Here is a 26700-nt window from a genome sequence, read left to right on the forward strand (position 1 = left end):
TTGAAGAGTCGGTGAGTAATAATCGCGTCCAGTCGAGTGTTAATCAAGCAAGTCATTTCTCGCATGAGAGTTATACGCCTGAGTAAAAGGTAACTTTTTTTATCTTATTTTAACATAATTATTATAAAATATCTATTTATATTATAATATTCTCCAATCTAATTTCTACATCGTGGGTTAAATATTTAAAATTAAAGACATTTATCTTTTTTATATTAAATTACGGCATATACGTGATATTAATAATTTCAATTCTTTCATTACTTGTTTGGGACATAAATTACATCTTTATGTAAAAGTGATAACATTTCAATTAATCTGGATAATTACTGCTTAATTCTAATAAGCGTTAAAAATATTTCTTATATTAACAAATTGATAGACGGCGATACGAGTCAGGCGCGGTACGTGGAGCGCAAGTAAAGAAATTAATAGTTACAGAAGTAACGAATTACAATGTATATATATATATATATATATGGAATATATACATATATATATATACATATATTCCAACTTAATAAACTGCGCGCCGATTATTTGGCGGACTTGAAACACAGCTATCGCTGGAAAATTAATACCCTTCCCTCCCCGGAATTAAATCTACACGATTTAATTATTTAAAAAAACTGTAAAGAAATTATTGCGAAATGCCAGACTCTAGTCTGGCACTGTAAGGAGACATGAGAGGTGCATAAGTGGGACGTGGCAACATCGCCGGTGAAATACCACTACTTTCATCGTTTCCTTACTTACTCGGTTAGGCGGAGCGCGTGCCCCGAGGGCTTCGTGCACCGGCGGTCACGGTGTTCTAGAGCCTCGCGGCCGATCGCCGTTAATACTCCCGCGTGATCCGATTCGAGGACACTGCCAGGCGGGGAGTTTGACTGGGGCGGTACATCTGTCAAAGAATAACGCAGTAGTATTAATTTTCCAACGATAGCTGTGTTTCAAGTCCGACAAATAATCGGCGCGCAGTTTATTAAGTTGGAATATATGTATATATATATATATATATATATATATATATATATATATATATACATTGTAATTCGTTACTTCTGTAACTATTAATTTCTTTACTTGCGCACCACGTACCGCGCCTGACTCGTATCGCCGTCTATCAATTTGTTGACATTTTCACGAGTCTAATGATATATTTGAATTTACGCAGGCTGAAACATGCGTTTGTTAAACTTATTAACCGGTTATTGCGATAAATATTACCACATGCCTCGGTAGTCGAGTTGGTACGACGCCCTTCACGGAATGAGGGAGGTTCCAGGTTCGAATCCTGGCTGAGGTAATATTTTTCGCAATAATTTCTTTACAGTTTTTTAAATAATTAAATCGTGTAGATTTAATTCCGGGGAGGGAAGGGTATTAATTTTCCAACGATAGCTGTGTTTCAAGTCCGACAAATAATCGGCGCGCAGTTTATTAAGTTGGAATATATGTATATATATATATATGTATATACATTGTAATTCGTTACTTCTGTAACTATTAATTTCTTTACTTGCGCACCACGTACCGCGTCTGACTCGTATCGCCGTCTATCAATTTGTTAACATTTTCACGAGTCTAATGATATATTTGTATTTCTTATATTAATAGAAAATTATACAAGTGAATAGAAGTCAACTATGTCGCTGGTCAAGAGGATTTCCTATGAGGAAGAAAAGAAGAAAAATCCCGAGTTGAAAGATTCCGATATACAAATTTTAAAGGACTGGGTCATGAAACAGTCGCATCTTCCGAAAATTTTAGACGTTGAATATGTATTGTTCTTGCACAGTAATTACTATCGTATCGAGGCTGCTAAGAACACCATCGAAGAATATTACACTTCCAGGACTCGCTTGCCAGAATTTTTCTCCGACAGGAATCCACTTAGAACAAAGCAATTGCGAGAGATATTCAAAGTTGTGTGAGTATTAAAAATTTGTTTACGTATTCAAGTAATAAATATTTTAACAATATATCCAAGTGCATGCTGACAGTTAATAGACTTTGAGGTATTTCATGTCATAAGATTTCATATGTTTGAATATATCTTCATTTTTATTCGTAAATTTCTTAAGTGAAAATTAAAATTATAATAAATAATAAGTAATATAAAGGTAAAAAAATTAAAAGGAGCTGTGGAGCTTAAATATCCATAAGATATCTAGATATAAAAATAAAATTCAATCCAATTGTGCGTAAAATAATTAAATTTATTTAAAAAGGGCGTCGATGACACTGCCAATGACAACGAAGGAAGGATACAAACTTATTTATTCGAGATTAATAGATTATGAACCGTCACGTTTTGTTTATAACGACGTCATGAAGTACATTTCTATGGTGATTGACTTGTGGTTGTACACCGAAGGGACCGCCGAGGGTCATATAATTATTACAGATATGGCAGGTGTTACCTTCGCTCATGCTGGCCGTTTTAGTCCCATGGGGATTGAGAGATATCTTTATTATTTACACGAAGCTATACCAATCAGACTTAAAGGTCTGCACTTTGTTAACACCAACGCAGTCATGGATATCATTTTGTCGATGATGAAGCCGTTTATGAAAAAAGAGTTAATGGAGGTGGTAAGAACAATAAAAATATTTTACATTAAATATAAAAAAGTTCCACGCATGTAAATAAATAAAAAAGATTTTGTCTTTTACTTAATTCCGAATCAATTTTTATTTGAAACTTGTTTACCAAAAATAATTTATATTAAGAGTTAAAAGATCAGTACGCGGTGAGTATAATGATAATGTTTTCTCTAAAAAGATATAGATTCAACATACATTATTATTATTATTATTATTTGATTCCTAAATTTTTAAAATATAGTAATGAATAACGAATACGTCTTATATACATACACATATACGTATAATAATACATTTTCGATATATTTTCAGTTACATATTCACCCCACGAAGGACACGCTGGCAACGTTTGTGCCACTGGAAGCATTCCCTTGCGATGTAGGTTTAGGTGGAAAAGCTAAACCGTTGAAAGAACAACAGGAGGAGATATTAAAAAAGATAGAGGATCATCGTGAATGGTTTCTACAAGATGAAGTCACGGGTCGTGTAAACGAAGCATTAAGAGTAGGCAAAAGCAAGACGATGGATTTCTTCGGGGTCGAGGGAAGTTTCAAGAAACTAGATATTGATTGACTCGTTTAATTTATGTCGAAAGTATAACTACATAAAATGCTTAAAATATATTTATATCGATTTATATCGATTCATAAATATACAATTTTGCTTCCTCATAGAGGAAGCTTTGTTTTCGTGAAAAAATTTTTTTTTCAAGTATCTTTGGCAAAGTGTTTAGAATGTTCTAAAACGTCGAAAAATCACTTTTGTACAAAATGTCCGTGTGTAATGTATGTGTGTATGTGTGTGTGTATGTATGTACGCTTTTGTTGTCCGTGTTTATGCTCTAACTTCCGTATAATTTTTGAGATATCGGCATGTTTTATATTCACGTGTGAGAATCGCACGAAATAAGTAAATATTTGATGCTTATAACTGTTACGTCAGAACCCCGGAATTTAGGTATATTGGTTCGACGGATAGCGAAGGAAAGGCTATCCAAGGGAGGGGGTATGGGAAGACGTAACGTGATCTTATGGTATCTCGGGTTCACACTAGAAAGCCGCGTGCCTCGAGTCGAATGCACTTTTCGGGAAAACTCTAGTCGTGGGTCAACGTCCAGAAGGGACGCTATTACGCCTGCTGAGAGTTTTCGTGCACTCGCGGTCCTGTTTTCGGTCAAGGATATAATATCCCTATTACCGGGGATCGGACCTTGTGCGATTTAGAGAGGTAGTGGTGAGGTGAGGTCTTAAATTAAATAATGGGAAGCCAATATTATTTTAAAATTATTGCACATTTATTACAAGAAAAGAACAAAATGGAAAATCATTGTGTTACATAAATGCGTGTGAGTGCGGCGTGTGTGTGTGTAGAAGGCGCAGGTGTTACAATAGTACGGAGGTCATCGAGCAGGATTTTAAGGGAAATGAATCTATAGCAAATGGCTATCCTGCCCGCCTAAATACATTTGGGGTAAAAGTTTACAATAACTTACACAGCTCGGATTACTTTGACCTTGACATATATTGTCAAGGACATAATACTGAGTAACTTTTCCTTATAACTTAATCGGCGGTCGCTGCTTATTAAAAAGTTATAAACAAAAAAAGTTTGAAAAATATAGCAGCTGTCAAAATTTTATAACGAAAATCACAACTTCTATAAAGCAGGGCATACACACGTGTGTGTGTGTGTGTGTGTGTGTGTGTGTGCCCAGTACATGCGTGGGCGGGGAAATTTTGCTCCCCTGCACCCCCCCTCCCCATGCATGTACTTTATAATTTCGCTTTACAACTTAGCATGTACTTTAAAGGTGCGATTTCACGATGACGCTCGACGCTGGATTCGAGCGTCAAAAAGCTAAACTGTGTTTAGCTTTGACACTCGACGCTCATTTCAGCCAATCCAGTGGTTAGGTTATATTTCGCGTCCCTCTGAATCTATCACGTGACCAGATTTGACGCTCGAATCCAGCGTCGAGCGTCATCGTGAAATCGCACCTTAAGGGGATCCTGGAGTGACAGCGACAAGGCATAATCGGTCTAAGCAATATCTTTGAATTGGCTGAACAGAATGGAAAATCCTTTTACACGATTAAAGTACGCACAAAAATGTAGAGGGCTGTACATGATTTTTTCTGATAAACTAAAAAAAAATTTATTTTTATAAATATTGTCTTCACCTGACGACAATATTTGCTTTATACAAAAATTCTGCAGTTTTTCTATAGAAAATAGTGATGCAGCCCTCTACAAAAAACTGTCAGGAATAATATCGTGCAATTAGAAGTAAGATTTGAAGCCTTAAAAAAAAGATATTACTTAGACCAGTGGAAGATGCAAGGTTAGGTGCTATCCTTGTCTATATCCTTGTCTATACAAGGACAGATATAGTCGGTGAGCACTTCTTTATCGACGCTGATCCCTGCGGCTCCAGCATTGCTGGAGCCGCAGGCGAACTCGATCAGCGTCGATAAAGAAGTGCTCACCGACTATATCTGTCCTTGTATAGACAAGGATAGCACCTAACCTTGCATCTTCCACTGGTCTAAGTAATATCTTTTTTTTAGGCTTCAAATCTTTCTTCTAATTGCACGATATTATTCCTGACAGTTTTTTGTAGAGGGCTGCATCACTATTTTCTATAGAAAAACTGCAGAATTTTTGTATAAAGCAAATATTGTCGTCAGGTGAAGACAATATTTATAAAAATAAAATTATTTTTTAGTTTATCAGAAAAAATCATGTACAGCCCTCTACATTTTTGTGCGTACTTTAATCGTGTAAAAGGATTTTCCATTCTGTTCAGCCAATTCAAAGATATTGCTTAGACCGATTATGCCTTGTCGCTGTCACTCCAGGATCCCCTTAAAAGATGTATAATGTAAAAGACGTCTTATGTTCCGATTTTGGACATTGTGCTGTCTGGGAAGTGTGAAAGTAAAAGAAGAGAAAAAGAGAGAGAGGGAGAGAGAGAGCTGTTATATATAGATATTTAACACATAATATAAATATATAAAATAAGTTTATATTTATAAGTTTATATTTATCGATACATGTAAGATATAAATATTAAACTGATTCTAAAGCTGGATGCACAATACAAAGTTACTGCAGGCAACAGGAACAAGGAATCTAAGAGATAGGGCCGATTTCACAGTCTCCGATTAACTTGATCCTCCGATTAAACTCACTCTTCGTCTCTTTCTAGGGGGACAGTTAGAAAGAGATGCAGAGTGAGTTTAATCGGAGAATCACATTAATCGGACATGAAATCGGCTCATAAGATATATCTCTATGGAGAATCCTCGAGAACGAATAGACCGCCATTGTAAAACTCTCGATGGTGATTGGTTGATTACGCTTCTCTGTGCGTGCAAGCCTGTATCTGGTTTAGTGGAATTGCAAGGAAAATATCACTAGCTAAAATTCCTAGAATACAAGTTCGCCTATTGGATATCGGGATTCTTAAAACGGTATTGGTCGCAATCCAACTTCCTGCTCCAATCCACGACACACTGCTGTTGACTGCTGTTGTTGCCGTTGTTGGGTTAGGGAAACGGCACTTTCAACGAGTCGTTTCGCGTACATACGTTGCTGCACGTCGTGTTTACGTCTTTTTTCATTCTTGAAACATCTTTTCCCGTCGACGCACATGAATGAGAGGATAATCACGAGCGATGCGTTCGCCCCGAAGATCGTCCACGAAGATCGCCGTTTCCTCGACTCGTCCGCGCTTCCGCGACTTTTCGCCGAGTGCCGAGGTCGCGTGGTAGCTAGTAGTAGTAGTGCCGCAATAGTAGCAGCAGCCAGCATCGTCCCGCGAAGATCTTCGTAACCTCCCTACTGAGGTGTTCTCATCTCGCCAGCTTGTCGTAAGAGAGACGCCCGAGTGTGAGAGAAAGAGAGAGAGAGAGAGAGAGAGAGAAAGAGAGATAAGAGAGCGAGACTCGTTTGGCCAAAAATTAAAACGCGAATCCCTTAGCCCGTTTACTAGTACTAGCTTTCTTTAACCGGCGATGAGCGACAACAAGCAGGTAGGTGAAACTCCCAGTAGCGAGGTTGCTAACCGATTTCGAAGCTGTAGGGATCTGAGCGACATTGTACCGTTGTACCCGTCGCACGCGCTTTACCTGAAACCGCTTGCCAAAGTTAACGTGTCGGTCACTCTGCCCCAACTGAAGACTCCAGGTAAAACATTATCATCATCATCCAAGTCATCAGTACCAAGTGGCCTCCTCTCTCTAGAGGACGGACCTTTCTATGTCTTTTATTTTCCCCCTTTCTGTCTCTTCTTCCTCAACTGTTATATCGTACAGCAATAGATTCTGAATTGTATATTGCAGCATATTCTTGTCATCAATTTGAAATAACGAGCAGAGAAGAAAAATTGGGCAATAGGAGCCAAAGCGCAGCTGCTAGGACTCAAACAAATGTTTAAATTCTAACTGATGTTCGTGTTTTATCAACTATGCTTTGGATCCTGTCATCCAATTTCCTTTTTCTAATTGTGTCTCTTAAAATCTTATACTTAATCTTGGAACAACGATCTGTTGATCATAATTCATATTTTTTAATAATGCAATAATGCTACAACATGTATTTCAAAAAAGAAACGGAACGTTTCTCTGTTTACGAAATTTTATCTGCAATATATATTTTTGTCGATTGAATTTATACAGTTCCTATTTTCGAGAATTTAAGTTAAGCAGTTCTTCTACTTATTGTATATGTTGCTATACTACATGCTATAAAGTTTCTTTTTATGGCATATTTATTAAGATATATTTGTATGATAAAATTAGGGCTGTAGGTATTAATGTTCCTCTTCAACTTTATTTGATATATCAATAAAATGAGAGTTATGCTGCGATAATGAATTCTTAGAAAATGGAGGAGCAGAACTTCCTTTCCCTCTTAAATAAGACTAAAAAAATTAGAGTTATCACATAACTTTGGTATTAATTTTGTAATTGCAATATTTTGATTACAAGAATAATGTACAGTTCTTATAAACTTTAATTTTTCAAGTTTCTTTTTATCATTTTATATTTAATCTTGATTAAATACTGAGTTTGTTTCATCCACCTAATCTTAATTTGCATTTGTTATTAATTCCGGATATATTTTTGCATCTTTCTTATTACTGTCTAACGCTTTGTTAACGTTTGTCAACATTTATTTGAGCGACGATAATCTTTCAACTTGACACACGAAAATACTTACCGTTTATTTGTGATCTTATTACTTTATTTCTATTAGCTAATTTGTAATGAACTTGTTTTTGAGAGATAAAGTTATCGCAACAAGTCTATGCACTTGCATTTACGTTGTCTCTAGCGGAGAATGACAGGAGAAATAACGTAGCATTCAACTATTGGAAGAGAAACCATGATTCCAAGTGATCCGTGCGATGCCACGAGCCACTTGCAACAGCTCTAGTAAAGATAGCTTCTTACAGAAACTTAACTGCGCTATAAATAGGCAAAACAATATCGACATGGGAGGTAATGGAGAAGATACGCGCGCTTATACTGCCGGACGAATTCGAATCCCTGAAAGTGGCCAAAAGCACTCTGGAATTCATTCGGCTGGAGGGCGACCTGCGGGACCGATGCAGGTTGCCGAGAGTGTTGGCCAGGCTGGACCTGCAGCAATTGAATCTCGCTGGCTTTCCCAACGTCCTCAAGGTAAATGTCGCCACCAATTTTAATCGCGCAATACAATTCTGCATTAAACACAGAGATTTAAGCAACGAGATCTGTGACATTGGAGGAGTTAATTAATTTTTGACTTTATTAAGGTCCGGGCGGCCGAGACGAAGGATGACTTCCCAACGAAACACAGCTGGAACTCCTATTTCAGGGATGCGAAACACATGAACGAGTTGAAGGCCGGCGAGAGACCGGACACTATCCACATTACCGGTCTACCAGTTAAATGGTTCTCCGAGGATAACGCAAGCGTACCGAGCGAGTCGCTCGTCACGAAGATCTTTCAGAAATGGGGCACGTTGAGGAGAATCGACGTGCCTGCCGCGGATCGCTACAGATCCAGAATGCGGCTCGGTAATAACATTCATAAGTTCAGTTACGAGGACGGCTTATTTTTCGACGTGTACGTACAGTATGTCGAATATATGGATTTTGTCAGAGCGATGGATGCTCTGCGTGGTATGAAACTGTTGAAGAAAGACGGCCAGAATTCGTTGACCGCGACAATAAAGGTAATATTCAATAGAAAATACAATGCCTATAGTGTATCTGTTGTGACATTAAAACTTTTTTGACTGTACATCTGCATCAATACTAATGTACATAATATGTTTTCCGGAATGTTAATAATTGTAAACTTAACTTAACGTAAGATAACATACATTCTAAACGCGACAATATGCGACAAATAATTTTCAAAATAAGCAGAGCAAAAAAAAAAAGATTATTAAATCGAATATCTTTTGATGATTGAAATAATTCCATTCAGGTTGATTTTGACAAGACCAAACACATGAGCGACAGTTCGGTATCGCATCGGGAATTCGAGAGAAGGCGTTTAATAGCGCAGGACAATTTAGCGGCGGAGAAAATTCGAAAAAGAGAAGAAGCAGAAAAGAAACGGCAAGAGGAATTGAAGTGAGCGTTTTAATGAGAAAAATACTTTAAGACGTATTCTATAAATACGGTATTGTATTTCTTTTTTGTGATACAAAATTATTCTTGCTTTAACCTTAGAAAAAAGGAGGAGGCAGATTCACTAGCAAAAGTAGATCGACAACGAACGCGGGAAGAGAAACGAAAACGAAAGGCCCTCACGAAGTTTCGTAAGCAAGAAGAGGACAAGGTCTCAATGAAGATCGCTAGGGAAGAACATAAGTTGATAAAAGCTCAACGGCAGTTGGAAAGCATACGATTATTAGATGAACTGTTTGACAGAATAAAGGTGGGTGACAAAAAATAAATCGTTGGTGATAAAATCGTTTTAAGGTTGAATAAAACCGATAAAATTAATTCACGAATACGTATCTGATTATGTATCTCATAATTACAGACGAAAGTGGAGAAGAAAGAAATTAAGCTGGATCAAAACGTCGCAAAAAAGAACGAAACAAAAAACTATCAAACAAGTGAAAATGCTAAGAAAGTAGATTCGGAAAACGACAAAAAAAATAAGGACAAGAAGAAGAAAACAAAGAAAGATAAAAAGAAAAAGGTGTTTAATTATTTTATATTACGTAAAATTTGCATTATTGCAATGCAACGCTATTTAAGAATTAGCATTTAATAATATTTTTATTGTTATAGAAAAAGCAGAAGAAAACGCAGAAAAAACGGAAGAAAGGTGATAATTCCGGTTCAGGTAGCACAACCGAGGAAGAATCAGATAAAGAGACAAATAAGAAAAAACTCAAGAGTGTCTTGATAAAAAACGACGGTGCGACTTCGTCTAAAGGTACGTTTCGTACAAAATATTATTTACACATATAATTGTGTGAAATAAAAATGTACAGATGTAGCAAAATAACCCAACATTAATTACAGATGCTGTGCCAGCAAATCTTCCTTATGACTATTCTGATTCGATATCGATGGACAGGATACCAATGTTGCCGTCAATGGCGCCATTCCATACGTTGAGAATGCCGAGGTATGCGAGATCACAGATGATGCGGTCGCCAATGTCGGGATATTCGATGTCGATCCATCAGCCCATGTTACCTATGGGTAGAGGTCGGGGACGATACGAGATGAACTATGCGTTGGCAAATCCTTATTTATATAATGGACAATACTACGAGTATTTTACACATCTGGTCGAGCGGGACTCGAAACAAAAATCGAGGGTGCGTAACCGTAATCGAAAACCGATAAATAGATCTATCTCAAGAACGAGGATCAAGTCGAAATCCAGGAGCGTCTCCAGATCGCGTAGTAGAAGACGCAGCGATTCGCGCTCCAAGAGAAGGTCGAAATCCAGATCACGATCGCGTAGATCGAAATCGCGATCGCGCAGATCGAGATCACGATCACGCAGATCGAGATCACGATCGCACAGATCGAGATCGCGATCGCATCGTTCGAGATCGAGCTCTAGATCGCGCAACCGCCGGAAATCGGCAAGTAGATCGGTCTCGAAGAGGAGAACGAGAACAAGAACAAGATCGAACTCTAAAACAAAGCGCAAGAAATCATCTAGATCAAAGTCCAACTCCAGAACGCGTCGTTCTAGATCCAAACGAAAATCGCGATCCAGAAGTCGCTCCAAGTCCCGCAACAAGAATCGTTATAGGAGCAAGCGTGGCGAGAGATCGTCTTCCGTCAAAGTTACGCGGGCGAAATCACGACCCACGTCACCCAGACGCAGATCACGCAGTAGTTCTTGGTCTATGCCAAAGTCGCCAGGTCGTAGAAGTTGCTCGTGGTCGAGAACTGCAACCGAAAATAATATTAACGAGCAAGACGTGAACAAGGAACCTGAAAAACCCGTTCAAGAAGAAGCAACGAAGGCAACGGAAAAGGAAGAAACGCAGAAGGAAGCGAATTGATAGGACTTAGCATGATTTTGTTGAATATGTCAAGAAGAAATTTTTTAAAGATACTGCTATATGGGAAATGATCAAATACAAACTTTTAGTATACTTGTTGCAATAATGCGAATATATCTCTAAATTCATTGAGTGTAGATAGAACTTTCTTCTTGTACAAAACATGTAAATAATTACGTTGTAATGCAGTCTTTTCTGTATATTTTTATATTTGAACTAACTTTTGAACAAAGTTTTTATTCTATACATTTACTTAGACGACAGCATTAATTTGAATGAAAACATTAATTTCGATGATTTAATCAATGTAAACTGAAATAATCAATAGTGACATATTAAAATATGTAAAAAGTATCTTCTGATGAAAAAAAAGTTCTGTTTATTACTTATCGCATTGCGATAAAATTCAAAGATTTTTTAAAAATACTTTGGAACAGAAAAACAAACGGATATACTCATTATGTAATTGTTTCAAATATTTTAGATATCTTTATATATACAAGGTAATTCTAGTAACTAACTGGATTAGTAAAATGCAATTGCACTTTTTTTAAATGGAATTATATACTTTTTTTTAACATAAATCGATTTTTTTATTATTCTGTATAATAGAATTAGGAATCGGAAAGTCAATACTTTGCTGGATATTACACATTTTGTCATAAAATTATTACATCAAATACACTACCATGACATTCTAAATATCTTCCAACATATTTTTTTATATTTTTCATAACATTGTCATGTTGGTCACTAATTGTATTGTGACTAGATATTTGATACAAATCTATAAAGAAAAATTGTTTTGAATCCGCATTCCTACACTTTAGCCCTGTTCACCTGATTTGAATCCCCTTGATGTTTTCTTTATAGAGGTATTTAAAAGATAACGTGTATTCACAAATTAGAAAATGTGTTAGTCAAGCACTTAATGTAATAAAGTAATTTTCTAATATAAAATGTGTAATAACTGACAAGTATTAACCTTCCGATTACCTTATCCTATTCTTTTATATATAGAATAATAGAAAGAATCGATTTATGTTAAAAAAGAGCATGATTCTATTTTTAAAAAAGTGCGTTGCATCTTGTATACATCACTGCATTATTCGAAAAAATATAATCACGTAATAGTAGATCATACTAAACAGTAATAGCTTCTACTTTACCATGTTTTTCTATCTTGACTTAAGAAAGAGCTATAACCTGGTCCAGTTACTAGAATCATTCTGTATATAAAAATTCTTGTTGGATGTACTAGCCAGCTATACTTCGTACTCTTATTGAAATTGCAACGATATAAATTCGAGAGAAACGGAGTAAAACGTGTCTCTAGAGAAATTATATCGATACGGCAAGTGTTCAATTCAACACACATGAAAACCAATGGCATGCATACATATAGACACATTTAAAGGGATGCTGGAGCCGCAGACGAACTCGATCAGCGTCGATAAAGAAGTGCTCACCGATTCTTACACATACATACAGAACGCAGGCGAACTCGATCAGCGTCGATAAAGAAGTGCTCACCGATTCTTACACATACATACAGAACGCAGGCGAACTCGATCAGCGTCGATAAAGAAGTGCTCACCGATTCTTACACATACCTACAGAGCGCCTGCTCTAGGGCTACCCGTTATACTGATCCGTATGTTTTTGGCTGAATTCGGGGAGACGCGTAACATGTGCATATGAAGTTTTCAAACACACTTTTCTCTTATACTAAAGCTCGCAGCTCATTTCTGCAAGCGCAGGATTCTTCTTTATTGTATTTCCGAGACCGCTGCCAGGTTTTTGTATACGTACACAGTCTAAAACTTTTATGTGCAGCAAGTGTTGTCATGAGTCGACCGCAGAATCGAAAATAAAACTGTAATTTTCTAATTTTTTTTCGTTTTTCATACGCAAATGGTGTCTGCGGTATTCGTTATCGTCCATATTTTAATTCTGGACAAAAAATTTTAATTCGGTGAAATCAATCAAAAGATTAGTGTGTCTGAAAATTTCGCGGTAAAACAGAGCTGTCTCCAGCATCCCCTTAAAAAGACAAATACAGTTTATTACAAACATACTGCATTAATTTTTTTCCAAACTTACTTTTCCCTCATCTGACCTTTTCTGCTTAAAGTGAGAGGATGCATTTGAAAAATTGATTGAAATACTAATATTTTTTTACATTCTTTAAAGTAAAAATATTTCTTATACATTTCTTATACATTTTGAGCTATATAAGATAATTTTTGGATATGTTTACGTATTTAAAAGAAGGTTGAACATATAATTCTCTCGTGGTTTGAATAGTTAGAAGCAGATTATTAAGAAAAAAAATTATTTTAAATTACTTGATTTATCAGCTAGTGTAACATCTTTTACTTGTAGCCTGAAATACATGAAGAAAAAAAGGATAAATTATTACATAGGACATAGGATGTGAAATTGTGACACATCTCTAAACAACATCAAAACTTTTGAAGTGCACTTCTGTAATTTTATCAATAATTGTAAAAAGCTGACTTTTAACCATAATTCAAATTCAGAAAAAACTTATTTAGAAAAAGCATCAAAATGTAGAAGTTATATAAAAAAATGAATAAAGCAAAGATGATTCAAATATATTAACTCAGTAAAAAAGGAACATAAGATATAGTTTTATTCTACGATTTCACAAATGCACCGATCTTTTCTTCTATACTTGGAATATAATTTTCTTGTTTTTCGCGCTGTAGTGAGCTAATCGCGGGAATTGATTAATGAGAGAGAGAGAGGGGGGGGAAGGGATAATAAAAAGATTCAGAACGCAATCCTTCCGACTTGCAAATTTATTTGTTCTCGGCATGAAAACACGTTGGTTTATATATAGACATCGTAATAAGTTTACATACGCACGTTCCGTCCCTCGTTAATAATGATCGATCAGCTTCGTGATTAACGCTAGTTTTTAAAGAGTATCGACCGGGAAGAGGATTCGCAATTTAATCGGTTGCTTAGTGCCATGGCGTTCGTATTATTTTCCTCTCCTTTAAAAGTATGCGCTACGTTTATGTCGTCGCTATTATAATTAAATACACGTAACGTATATACACACTCTTAATTCCTCGTATTAATCGCAACCCACATTTTAATGGCAAACTCATCCGTAACCCACTGTTGATGATCGAGTCACTAATAATGGAAGATACTTAATCGTTCTCCGTCGAAAAACACGTCCTCCCGCTTGCAAATTTATTTACTTGGGGTTATGCTTCCCACCCTTCGTCCCCTAACCCCTTCCATTTAATTATCCCCTAAGAGAGTTGATCCTATCCCTCGGAATTGATTAGATATTGACTACTTTCAAGATTCGTTGCGTGGGATTTGTTCCTTAGCGACGCGGACGATATATAGCATCCTCGTCCCGTCGTCTTAAACTATTAGTCGTGATTATAATAACGCCCCGTATATGTGAACGCGCTAATTATAATTAGTAGCGAATTTCAACACCACCCTTGAAATACTTTCTGACGCAGACTTTCGTCACTTATATGCGTCCCGTCGTTTATTATATGTATAATTCCGTCGTAAATACGATAGCTAATCTGTCAAAAACAGTTTTCGCAAAGTGTACGCTACAAATTTCATCGTTAAAATGCCAGCAGAAATATAACTGGGATATGATGGCAGATTGACTGCAGAAACCAAACAAAATTTATCACTTCGTAACCGTTTAAACCATACATTCCATTTAAATAGTTACAGAATGGGAGATTCTGCTGTCAGATCGTATATCAGGATCTACCAACAGAACACGAACTTAATTCGGAATAGATAGTGGCAATCTGCAATAGTTTACTCGAATTTGCTGGCAAACTGCCGGCACACTGCCAACATTTTATTTATTAGAATAAAAGATATAATTATGTATGTGCATATATCGGCGCAACTATGCAAAAATGAGCTTTATGAACATTTTATGAACAATTAAAAATGATGAAAGCGGTAAAAGATAGGACAAAATTTAATCGATTGAAAGTTAATCAAACTATTAAAAAAAATAAAAAAATAAAAAGACATGACCGGCGCGAAATCTCTAAGTAAGTCTCTTTGACTTTACAATTCAGATAGTAATCTCGTGCGCATGAGAATCGCTTCCTTCTCCGTTTAGTAATCAAAGAGTCAAGTCTCGGGTTGGCACTCGAATGGCTATATTGAAAAGTAAACCCCGTTCGCCAGGATCGCCGGATCCCGACGCAGGACGAGCGCTATCGTCCGCGTAAATTCTTTTTTTTTCTTCTTTTCAAGTGTGAGAACCTCAGTGTCGTTACACCGTTCGAGTCTAGGAATCACAGAAACGCCTGACTGTTTCGACAAGCGACATCGGGTCGCGTCTCTCAGCTCGAGACGTGAGGCATAGTTATAATCATATATTACGCCTTAAAAAATATATATATATGTATATGCGTAGGTATATGTATATATAATTTAATCATAAAGATCTTGGGAATCGACGTTTCAAAGGGATTTCGCACGTTTTTTTGTTGTTGCAAATTAAGGACTTAAAGTTTCGCAAAGTTTCTAAGATTACGCAAAGTATCTTATTCGAAGAGCCCAAAGGTCTATATAGGAATACGGCGATTCACTCAACATTTCCGCGGACTCAGAGTCCTAGGTGCCTGGCATTTTGGACTGTTCGCTATTTGCAGAATGTTTCGAAATTACGCTAAAACCTCGGGGGCCGCGAGAGGGTCCCCCTGAACTAACTTTCAAGAATTCAAGTTCCTGCGGGGTCGAAATTACAGGGAATACGAATTTCAAATCAGAGATCGTGTCGTCGTTCTAACATTCGCAGTCACCACTACATCTCTGTCAAAAGAAAGGGTCTTTAACAAATAGCGGGTGTTCCAGGGATCTAACAGATCCCCATTCGTCTACGATTCCAAATTGGTCCATAAAGGACCAATTCGACTCGCACATGAAAGACGAGATTGCCAGTCCTGGAACGCTCCGCGTATACGTGATGCGAAAGTGTTATGTTTCTGTAATTATATAATTATAACTATAAGAATCGTCCAACCGCATATCGCGCTTGCATGATTCTCGAGCAACGATGTGTAGGTTTTAACACGACACCCTGTGTGCCACTTCCTCGAGAGCTTGACCTGTTGAGCCGGAGCTCAATATCGAAAGGATCTTTAACACAGAAGATGCAGCGTAGAAGCCTTTCGGGAGGAACCCCCACGTCCCCCACGTGCGGGGTGGTCGCTTTGCGAGTCACCTGGGTTTTGAACTATCGATTACAGCGCGAACACGAACTTGATGAAGGAGAGACCGATCGGAGTCTGAGGATTGTTGATGACGATACATTTGTGTAAGAGCGAGCGTGAACAGAGGACGTTCGATAATCGGAAAAAAGCATGTCCGAATCAGTTTAGGGAACACGCCTGTGAGAAATTAAAAGCCGCGGTGGCGACAATTGAAGCGATAGAAATATTGCTGTGAAGAGAATCGATCCTTTTTAAGCCAATTAATTCCAACAACTCTGAAGTATATAGTCTTCTTTCTTTAAAATATTCTGTGAGATAAAGTAAAATTGTTTAAAAGTACTTTGGCTCTTTTTCTTCAGCCAATTGTCTGTCCAACCTCGAAAAATCATAACTTGAGGGTTCGCAAATCATTTGGTAGCAATTGCGACGATGACAATTTCTCTCCTGTGTCCCTTATGCGAAAAATGCAAAATGCGAGTTCGCAAAATCCGAGTGAGGAAGAAGGGTCGCGTTATTTTTAACAGTTGCGTGAAAAAGGGGTGCCTGACTATACGTTTCTTCCGGGATTGGCGGGCAGTATCTTGTATTTCGTTCAATACGTCGTCATAATAAATCTCAAAGACGTAGCAAAACTTTCCGACACGCTCCGAGTTGTTTTTAAGCGTATTTTATTTCTACGTGTATATACTTCTCTGGAATTTCGATTTAGTAGATAATGATAACATTGACGTTCGGTGTCGGCCTCGGTACAGTATCAATTTCTAATTAATACGGAAATATTGGAAAAGAAGATCTTTAAGTACTATAAACGATAAATATCTAAGAACACGAGAATTCGATCGAAGGATAAGTCGAAAGTAGCGAGGATCCAACGCTTCCAAGTCCAACGTGTTTCAAACATTTTGGAGTCTGCCATGCGCCTGATTGAAAGCTTCAGAAAATTCCGAGTTTTGAGGATACGCCTGTCTTGAATCCTCAGGGTTTGATAATTTCAAGATAACGTGATTGAACTCCAAGTTCTTATCGCAATTACCGCTCGATCCGGAGTTTCGAGATTTCAGAGATTTATCCCAAGACAGAATTCCGCAGATTCGGCTCTCTCGAGCCCGAGAGTTTGGAGTGTCAAACATTCCGGAGAGTCGAGGGAGGTCTACTCGGGGATTCGGATGGTTTCGGGGAATCCGCGGGTGCGCTCGCCGATAATGCGTGTCGATCAGGGTGAGAGGTCAGGGGAAAATCGGCTGGATCGTTGGATAGGAACGCGTTAACAGGTCGACGTGCCGCGAAGTTCCGATCGCGATTGGCATGCGCACGCGCGAGAGTTAGCATAGCTCTTTTTTTCTTATTAGTCGATTCGTTAGCGGAGTCTAATAAAATATCGTTAAGTCTCGTCGTAAGAAAAAGTTCGCTCTCGGTGCTTCGTATAGTATCAAAACCACTTTAGCCCTACAAATTTGTTTGTTTCTTTTTTGTTGTTGTTGTTTTTCTAACGCGCAATGAGATGCACTCTTGCATGCCTTTTTAAACGGTGTGCCCTCGTTCCTTCTAACGAATGTGTGTGTGTGTGTGTGTGTCCAGTTTATTCAATACGTATTTTACTTTTTACCTTTATATCTATATAGATTTTTCATGTATATATACGTACGTAATTATGTATACTAATTTGTGCCTTGCGCTATATGTTCGCCGTCGTAAAGTAATCGAGACTAATTAGTAGTAACAACTTACGCGATATCATAATTAGCTGAGTTAGAATATTATGTATATGGTATCTGAGGGGGAGTATTATGTATATGTTTTTTATATATGTATATAGACCTATCATCCTAAACCTGTAAGGAGAAAAACTTTCTCTATAGTCGTTAATAGTAGTCCGTTTTGTTCCAAGATCCATGAACGCTGTCGAATGGTGTCGGTGCGTGATAGAAATGGGAGAAGGGTATAATAGCCGTGACCAACGATGCTGAATTTTGATGGCGAAGATTATAATGCGGCTGCATTGTAGTGTCGCGTATGCGGCGACATTGAATTTTAATGGCGAAAATTATGGAGGATCATAATGACTCGCGTGTTTATGACTCGCGATGATAATCGACGATGAGGGCGATGAGGCTAAGAGACGTTTCAAGAATAACACAAGATATTTTTTTTCTCGAGTCTTGCGATTCCAAAACCTTGACCCTCCGACCGAGCCAGTCAGAGATGAGAGGACCTGGGATTTCCGAGGTTTCGGAACTCAAAAGGGGAATAAAGGGCGAAAAACGGAGCTTAATAAGGACAGGTTTTTCAGGAACTTCTAGTTTCAACTGTCCCTCCTGGACATATGGAGCCGTGAATGCAAAATTTGCGGCGGCTGGAGGTTTCAGTGGGTTCAGAAATGCAAGCCTATGCGTGCACTTAAGAAGTCAATTGCTAGAATTATGGATTCCCGTAGTTGAGATCGGAGGCGACGAATCGGTCCAGGTGACCGAAAGGGAGTGACAGATTGAATTTCGGAGTCGCGTGCATGGCGATGACGATGGCGACGATATTAAACAGTCTGGCACGAGTAGATATAACAATAGTGCGCGTTACGCTGCGTCTTGTGTGAGTTCTTCAAATGCTTTCCAAGTAAAGAGAGAGAGAGAGAGAGAGAGAGGGAGAGAGAAAAAGAGGAATAGAGATATAGGAATAGGGATAGAGATAGATATAGAGAAAAGGGAGGCTCGTTAAAAACAACGTTCCCTTAATACATGGTCGCTAGGTCACCCTATAGATTAATAGGTAATACGTTACTTTAATAGTTGTTGGTCATTTTACGTAACAGTTAGATGGCGACAGCCCAGCTCTCTAGGTATGTATAATATTTGGTATAAGATCTCCCGTAAAGTATCTCTCTGAGAGTTAAAACCGTTTAAATACTACCGTTATTCATCGCCGTGACGATAATTCGTTTAATAATTATAACAATAACAATCATAAACGAATATAGATAGTAATAACCGTATAAATACGCTCATATAAATACGCGCGCGCGCGTGTTTAACTCTTTTTTTTCTGTTCTTCGCGTCCCGTTTAATATATTTTTTTCTTTTTTTTTCTTACCGTTAACACTGCGTGTAAAGAATTAAGTCGATCACCGGCTTTCGATCTTCGATACTCGCGACTCTTTCTTCCGGTCAACATAGTCCACATCACGCGGAAATCGATCGTCTTTTCGATCCCGGTAATGAATCGGCGGTGATTAAAAGCGCGTGAAAAAAAAAGAAGGAACCGTTCCGTTCTCACGCTTCGTACACGTTAAACTCGAATTAACTGTCGCTAATTCGATAATTTAAAAATCACAGGGAGTAAAAAATTTGCGAGTGTGTGCCAAGGCTTAAAATTTTAAGGCTGCAAAGATCCGGTCCTCTACATGTTTCGTCAAACGAGAGTCGAAGTTCTAAGGACCCTATATTCTTTTAAGAAAGCATAGTTTTATATAAGTTCTCCTAAAACGTAACGTCTCGCGGGCCCGTAATTTTTGCGAAGTTTTTTCATATATCGAAAGTTTTCTTAATTTTTTCAACGAGTTTCGTTATATCAAGGAACCGCAGTTCTAAGGATCTGAAGCTCGCAGGATCTACGCTATTTCGAGAAATTAATGGAAATCCTTAGAATCTCCATTGTTTGAAGCAACTATTCCAAAAATTTACATATGCAAATTTTATAGATCAAAGTTCAAAGAATCAATAGATTCCATGTATTAAAAGCTGAAAAGGTCCATTATTACCAATATATAAATTTTCAAAGTCTCGTAAAGAGATTCTAACTTTCGTGATTCTGACGATTTGAAGTTCCGTAAGCCTAGTATGAATAGATATTTAACATTTCAACGTGTCAGAATTTTTCAAGGAGTAAATAAGATCAATGACAATATTATATGGAGTATTTTGCTGAGCTTGCATCAAAATTCTGGAGAGCTTTGACAGATTTTGATTTCTTTTCCCTAAAATTAGAAACTAAGGCATAATTGTGATTCTGTATAAATTATTCTGTATAAATTATATAATAAGATGAATTTTAGAAATTTAAATAGATAATGAAATATCAATATATCTCATATGTGGACATTATTTCACTAAAATTTTAATTAAAACAATAATCTCGATAATACTTTATTGAATCTAGATTAAAACAAAAAATACTTTAATTAATTAAATTCAGAATATAATTAGTTTTAGTTGGCTTCAGGTTTAATTATGTCATAATTATATCGATAATTTCAAAGGAAAAGTTGATTTCTTAATATCCACGAAAATTTGATAGAGACTTCGCGAAATACTCGATACATATATATCTAAGAAATCAACCTATTATCAAACTTTCATTATGCACTCAGCAAATGCAGCTTGCAATAAGCGCATTTTTTTTCCAAGTTGCAATTCTTTTCTCCTTTCCATTACCTTCGTCGTGATGTTATGTAGCTTCACTACGTCGAAGAGCTCGGTAATCTCTCATCTACATATCTACGTTATTACGTATACTAACAATATCGTAGAGTCGGTGTCTATCACCTAAGAATCCAATATTGAGAACTGCTTTATGTTTACGTTTTTATACTTGGCGTGGTCTTCCTGGCACCATAATGCACTTTTAAGAAATCTATATAAAAATATCGTGGAGTGTTGTCGTGTCCAGTGCGTTGAGTCGCGCGCGAAATAGGAATGCTCCTTGAAGGATCCTCCAAGGATGCAGGAGGATAGGAAAGCAACAGGGAGATGAAGAAAGGAGGAAAAGGCGGAAATAGTCCGAAGAGAATTAGAGGTAAATGGAAGGAAGAAAGCAGAGTTGGACACTACTCGGATTGAAAATTTCATTCAGATAGAGAGAAGTCGAATAAACGACTGTCGTATTCACGCGGACAAGATATTCCCTTCGAGAACTAAAAATACATTCTGTGAAAACAGATGGTCTTCTTTTTCAAATCAAAAAATTGAAAAAGTTAAACATTAAATATTTTTCAAATTTAACGAAAAGTTATCAATTACACGGGAAAGCTTTCGAATGAATCTTTTGTCTTTCATTCGTATCTTCAAAGAAATTATTCATCTTTAGCGAAATCAAGTCAAGATGAAAGATATGAGATTAAATAGAAAAATTTGGCGGAATCTTTTTCAGGAAAAAGAAGAATTTCTGCGAATTTTTACGTTACGTTAATACATGTAACGGCATTAAAAGATTACTCGGAAATAATTTACGTGAAAATACAAAAATAAGAAAGTAATACGATTGAATAAATTCATTTTTTATCAGTTAAAATATCTGTCATTGTCAAATAATGAAATCATTTCTATATCTGTGAAATTCTCAATCTACAAAAGGATAATTAATTGTATTTATAATTATCGAGCTACTTTTTATAATATTTCAGTTCTCATTCACCATTTTTATCGGAATGAAAAATCTGTTGGACTGAGAAAAGAAGGAGAGCAAGAGGAAAAGAAGGGAAAAAGAAAAGGTAGGAGAAAGAGAGAGAGAGGAACAGTATGAGAACGTTGTGAAAATTATGTCTGTTTTGGTCCCGTTTCGCATTGCGATTAGCCGCGAAACTACGCTTTCGAAATGAAACGATGACGGACAAGACAAACCAGGTCCCAACTTTATCCGCGTTAGTGAGCTTTTTCCGCATGAGCTTTTCCTTGTGAACGGCCGAGGATGAAGGCGGCTCGACCAAGCTTTCTCCTTTCCTTTCCGCAAGATTCATTAATAGACAATAATAATATTAACGTTAACTAAATCTGAGAATTTGACGTCGCATCAATTAGCAGCTAAAGGGCAAATGTAAATTTGAATTAAACTGGGCGAAGTGGAAATCAGAATATTCGATTGAACTGAATCACTTCTCATAAACGTTCTTCGATGACTTTTTAAAACTTATCTCTGTCTTTGAAGACTCAATTTCGAAACAAATTCAATTTTACAAATAAATTCTCGCTCCAACTCTCAGTGATTTATTGTTTTTCTCTCGCAGAATTGTAAATTAATTTTCAGCGTTCTACGCTCTACGATTTTGGATGCTTGGAAGAGACGAGAGAGTCGCTCGAGCCTGCCTCGCAGAGCCCCGATATAATCTCGGGTTTGTCGCGTGCAGCTGTGGTTGCGCTAACAACGACACTGTCGTGCCGATACGTCGAGATCTGAACATCTTCGGGACAAAATATCGCGTCGAAAAGAATAAACGCTGCGAATTACAGCAAACGGTACGTCGCGCACCGGAAGGGACCCCGAACCGCGTCGCTCGATAAATCCCAGATCTCAAGGATCCGGAGCTCTTCAGATCCCGGAATTGCGTGACGTGCAGGGTTTGCGCTCGTGTCCCTCCCGGGGCGCCCTCCGGGACACCTTCGGTGCCTTCCCAGGCTTTCTCGTTCAACGTTTCGTCTTCGCCGAATAGTCGGAGACTTCCCAGTTAACACAATGTCCCAGATCGGGCATAAAGACATCGTTAAGACGTCTCAAGGACGTCATATGTCCCGATTTGGGACATGCGTATTGTCTGAGTTCGAGCGAATTTCGCTGGTCGCTTTCAATAAAAGATAGAGAAATAAAAAGAAAAATAAGATAGATGATAGTAAAAAAGAAGAAGAGAGAGTGTCGCAGAATTATTAAGAGCGATAATTCTGAGGAAAGCGATGGCTGTCTGTTTCTGCATAATCTACATTACTTTCCATATACATGAGCGATCGTAAATTAATGCAGACGTACTTAACGCGGCGACAATTAGTAACGGCGAACGAAGGAAGCCTGGTGAACACCTCCGAACAGGAAGTCGTTGGCAAATAATTAGTTTCCCCATTGTCTGGTCGATCCATTTAATTAAGCCCACCCCCCCCGCGCTGCGCCGTGTCACCCCCGCGCAGTCGCGGTCCCATTATAAAAAATCTTCAACTCCCTCCCTCCCAAAACTCTCTTCCCCTCAATGGAAACGTAGCCGCTTATTTGTACCCGTGCGCCATGTACAAGTATACACCTAACAGTATAATATCCTATGTAACCTACGGACGTTAAAGCGGTTATAAGATCACTTTGCATTCTCTCTCTATATACGGTTCCTGCATGGATACCCGTCGGGTTTTCGCGCCGGCCCTTAAAGCACGTCGTTCTAAGAAACAGGATAGACGCAAGACGCTTGGACGCGAAGGCGCGCCGTTGTACAAATGACGAGTCGACTCGTCGTCGAATTTAGCGACGCAGGCAGGCCGGGAGAGATGGGTTTTCTAACGGAAAAATAATAGAGAGGAGGAATGTATACCGATATACGCGTGTACGCCAGCGACAATACGTAGCCGAAGACAATTCGCAAATTGGGTGCGATCGATATCACATGTTCGGCAATTTAGACTCGATTCTGTTTTCTCTCATTTGAGTGCTCTTGTGTTTAACGCGAAGCTCGCGAGTTCAAGCCACTCAAATGTAGAAATTACGAGGGTTGTTCAAAAAGAGAGTTGTTCATACTCTGACCCATATGCAGGAGATAGGGACTTGAAACTCCGGTGATATTTAGTATATATTCTTTCTATCTGCTTTGTAAAATTTCAGCCTAATTGAGTTTTTCTTTTTTTTTTGCAAGTGTGATAAGCGCTACATGATAAAAAAAAATGAATAAAACCAAAGTTAGAGTCATAAAATAGCAGTCATAAAATATATGTTGCTAAAAGGTATGTCCTCTCAACAAATTCACGAAGATTGAGAGAGAGAGAGACTTGAAATTGAGAGATTGATTTGAGCTTTGAATCTGCTTCGGATGTGATGCTTTCTATGCCAAAGGCATCAAAGCACTGAAGCATCGATAGGCTAAGTACATTGAAGTAGAAGGGGACTACTGAAAAGCGATGACAAGAAGATGCTCGAAAGTCTGTCGGATATAAATCAAAATACGAACTTATTGAACAACCCTCGCATAAGTCGCGCAGACCGACGGCGCCGAATGTATGAAAATCGTATATTGTTTAAAACCGAATATATGAAAATCATTGCGTACGGATAATCACCGTACACGAAGATTATCGTTACGTTACCTCGGGCTGAGAATCGTTCAGCTTTAGTTTAGCTCTAGACGTGAGGTACGAATATAACGGCAGCCCTTTGAACACCTCCGTCGTCAGAACGGTGAGAGGGAAAGGGACGGCTTTACCTTAATTAAACGCGAGGACTTTAAGAGCCAGCTTGGGTCACCTTCGGGCCAGTCCTTGTCCGCACACACGCTTCCTGTACATGCACGTTATGCCCGTCCGCGCGCTTCACGAGGTATACAGAGATACAAGGTGGAGTTCCTGTGTGTCGAATTAACATTTAATTATTAAGAAAACAGGCACGCAAGTTGGGCAGGGGAGCAGCGCGCAGCCAGTGGAAGAAGCCGTGCGTACCCCGAGAGTTTTTCCCCTCCTTCCCCTCCGTTCGATCGACCGATCGAATCGATCGACCGATCGAATCGGTCGCGCGGACTTTCTCTCTTTCCGATCATCCTCATTCTCTTTCACGACCTCCCACCCTCGATCGCGTACTCCTGCCAAGATTGGCGAGTGAAGGGTCGGAGATTGGAAGGGATCGACAGAAGTAGGCGGTCGGAAGAGTCGAGAGATCGGATCGCGATCCTTCGCGGAAAACCGGAAAAAACAGATAATTGAGGAGTCTGGTGCGAAAAGGATAAATGCCGAGTGATTTATGGTTTACAGCTACATTGAAAAGCACGGATAATTAACGTTTCTGAATCCGAAACCTCTTACGATCGCTCGACGCGCCATCCTAATTGGATCTCTGGCCGACTTTTCGAGAAGGGGCTCGAAGGTACGCGCGGAACGCAAGAAGGCCCATCGTTAAACGAGTTTCGCACGGGAAACGGACGACCGTGTCCGACCGACCTGGCTATCGCGGAACTGCCGTTTGGCCGCAGTGTGTGTGTCCTCGACAATTAGATTTCCAGGCTGTGGTCCGTGAGAAAACAAATCACGGACTTTAACAGTGCTGCTTCGTACAAAACTTTCGCTCCACGCAAGAGGCTTTAACTGCCTTACTTTGTAATTTACAAAAGAATCGCCAACCGCGAGAAAGCTACGCTGCGGGGACTCTAAGGAAATTCGTACATATACGAATTAATTTATAAATCTGTGCGAAATCCGCTGTTAGATAGCGTGATTGGTAGCCCCCTTCGAAACAAGTCTTCAAACCGGAAACGAGCTCGCAGTTGAAATTGCTTCTTCTAGAAAACGGAACTGATTAGATCTCTGGCGATTAGATACGAACTGTCCAATTACGGTGGACCATCAAGTGGCTGACACGGACGAGGATACACTGCTCCAGACGAGAGTTCTCACATTCGTTTGTGCGAAGAGCCGATCATAGCGCGATTATATATCTCTGGCAGTATTGTATCAAGTGCGATACGTCCTGTCGGCGACGCGCCAGAAACGATCGGCAACCATCCCCGGGCACGGCCACGCAGTGTGTTAACCGCCGCGCGAAACCGGTGAGGGGCCTTAGTACGAGTGCTGCGGCTGCAGAGACGAGACTCAGCTGTGCGCCGACGTGTCCGAGCCTTGGCTGTTGCCTAGCCCACCCATGCCGGCCTGCGAAGTGAGCCTGGTGGCCGACTGCGAGGTCGTGCTGGTCACCGTGGCGGAGTGACTGAGGCCGTAATGCTTGCCGGTTTCCGGCACCAGGTGGGGCGTACGGCTGGAGACGGGCGGTAGGACCGGGCTGACCGGCCACGGATGCAGGGACGTGGTGCTGGGCGCGCTGGGCACGCTGCGCGAGTGCGGCAGCAGGGGGGAGTTGCAGAGGCTGGCGAGGGGATGGTGCGCGGCGGATGCGTTGCTGCCGCCGCCGGAAACGCCCAGGCTCGTGCCCGACGAGATCGCTCCTCCGCCACCGCTGCAGCCGCCACCGCCGCCGCCACCGCCGCCGCCGCCACCGCCGCCGCCGCCACCGCCGCCGCCGCCACCGCCGCCGCCGCCGCCGCCGCCACCGGAAGCTGCCATGGCTACCGCGGTATCCGGATGGAGGAAGTTACGCCGCTGCTCCATCCGCTCGGCGTGCTGCGCCAGGCAGCGGGTCAGCTCCTCGGGCAACAGCTCCAGCTGACCCTGCAGTGAGGTCAGCTTCTCCTCTAGGCCGACCAGATGGTTCTCCAGACCCCCCAGACGCTGCTCCACCGTGTCCTGCCGCGTGCTCATGTCCGAGACGATCTCGTAGACGGTGTTTTGCGTCTGTCGACATGGACCAGTCAATGTGTTAGAGAGGTCAAGAAGCTTATCTACTCGCGATGGACAATATCCCCTTTTGCGGTAAA

The 26700-nt window shown here is 39.5% G+C and overlaps 3 protein-coding genes across 10 annotated transcripts in view; 2 read left to right on the top strand and 1 right to left on the bottom strand.

Moving 5' to 3' along the window:
* Window positions 1–5021, top strand: LOC139769990 (alpha-tocopherol transfer protein-like). The gene is made up of 4 exons (XM_071701572.1): window positions 1–89; window positions 1618–1930; window positions 2232–2595; window positions 2920–5021. Exons 2-4 carry the CDS (start codon window positions 1647–1649, stop codon window positions 3178–3180), a joined length of 909 nt encoding a protein of 302 aa, XP_071557673.1. The 5' UTR covers window positions 1–89; window positions 1618–1646; the 3' UTR covers window positions 3181–5021.
* A 1108-nt stretch (window positions 5022–6129) lies between these two features.
* On the top strand, window positions 6130–13220 carry LOC139769993 (uncharacterized). Of its 5 annotated transcripts, XM_071701577.1 has the most exons (9): window positions 6130–6478; window positions 6589–6794; window positions 8088–8293; window positions 8407–8829; window positions 9087–9235; window positions 9335–9542; window positions 9651–9812; window positions 9905–10052; window positions 10142–13220. In XM_071701577.1, the coding sequence occupies exons 2-9, from the start codon at window positions 6623–6625 to the stop codon at window positions 11143–11145; spliced, it is 2472 nt and encodes an 823-aa protein (XP_071557678.1). In that variant the 5' UTR covers window positions 6130–6478; window positions 6589–6622; the 3' UTR covers window positions 11146–13220. The 5 variants fall into 5 exon arrangements, with proteins under 5 accessions (XP_071557678.1, XP_071557682.1, XP_071557683.1 ...); XM_071701581.1 differs by lacking the exon at window positions 6589–6794 and having other exon boundaries at window positions 6131–6478; window positions 8065–8293; XM_071701582.1 differs by lacking the exon at window positions 6589–6794 and having other exon boundaries at window positions 6131–6478.
* Window positions 13221–13955: 735 nt separating this feature from the next.
* Window positions 13956–26700, bottom strand: part of Sk (small conductance calcium-activated potassium channel) — a 198331-nt gene continuing 185586 nt past the window's right edge. For all 4 annotated transcript variants that reach the window (XM_071701574.1, XM_071701573.1, XM_071701576.1 and 1 more), the window contains one exon: window positions 13956–26617. In XM_071701574.1, the coding sequence (XP_071557675.1) occupies window positions 25922–26617 (696 nt within the window). In that variant the 3' untranslated portion in view covers window positions 13956–25921. The remainder of the gene's footprint in view (window positions 26618–26700) is intronic.

This window comes from Temnothorax nylanderi, unplaced genomic scaffold (assembly GCF_030848795.1).
Source record: "Temnothorax nylanderi isolate EJ_2023f unplaced genomic scaffold, tnyl_v1.0 TNYL_tig0026_pilon, whole genome shotgun sequence".
Lineage (NCBI taxonomy): Eukaryota > Metazoa > Arthropoda > Insecta > Hymenoptera > Formicidae > Temnothorax > Temnothorax nylanderi.

Excerpts from the sequence above, each read along its gene's own strand:
- LOC139769990 (XM_071701572.1), top strand. The coding sequence starts at position 1,647 with ATGTCGCTGGTCAAGAGGATTTCCTATGAGGAAGAAAAGAAGAAAAAT. Across the intron at positions 1,931-2,231 it reads CGAGAGATATTCAAAGTTGT|GGCGTCGATGACACTGCCAA; the intron begins GTGAGTATTAAA and ends TTATTTAAAAAG. Across the intron at positions 2,596-2,919 it reads AAAAAGAGTTAATGGAGGTG|TTACATATTCACCCCACGAA; the intron begins GTAAGAACAATA and ends ATATATTTTCAG.
- LOC139769993 (XM_071701577.1), top strand. The coding sequence starts at position 6,623 with ATGAGCGACAACAAGCAGGTAGGTGAAACTCCCAGTAGCGAGGTTGCT. Across the intron at positions 6,795-8,087 it reads GCCCCAACTGAAGACTCCAG|GCAAAACAATATCGACATGG; the intron begins GTAAAACATTAT and ends CGCTATAAATAG. Across the intron at positions 8,830-9,086 it reads CGTTGACCGCGACAATAAAG|GTTGATTTTGACAAGACCAA; the intron begins GTAATATTCAAT and ends AATTCCATTCAG.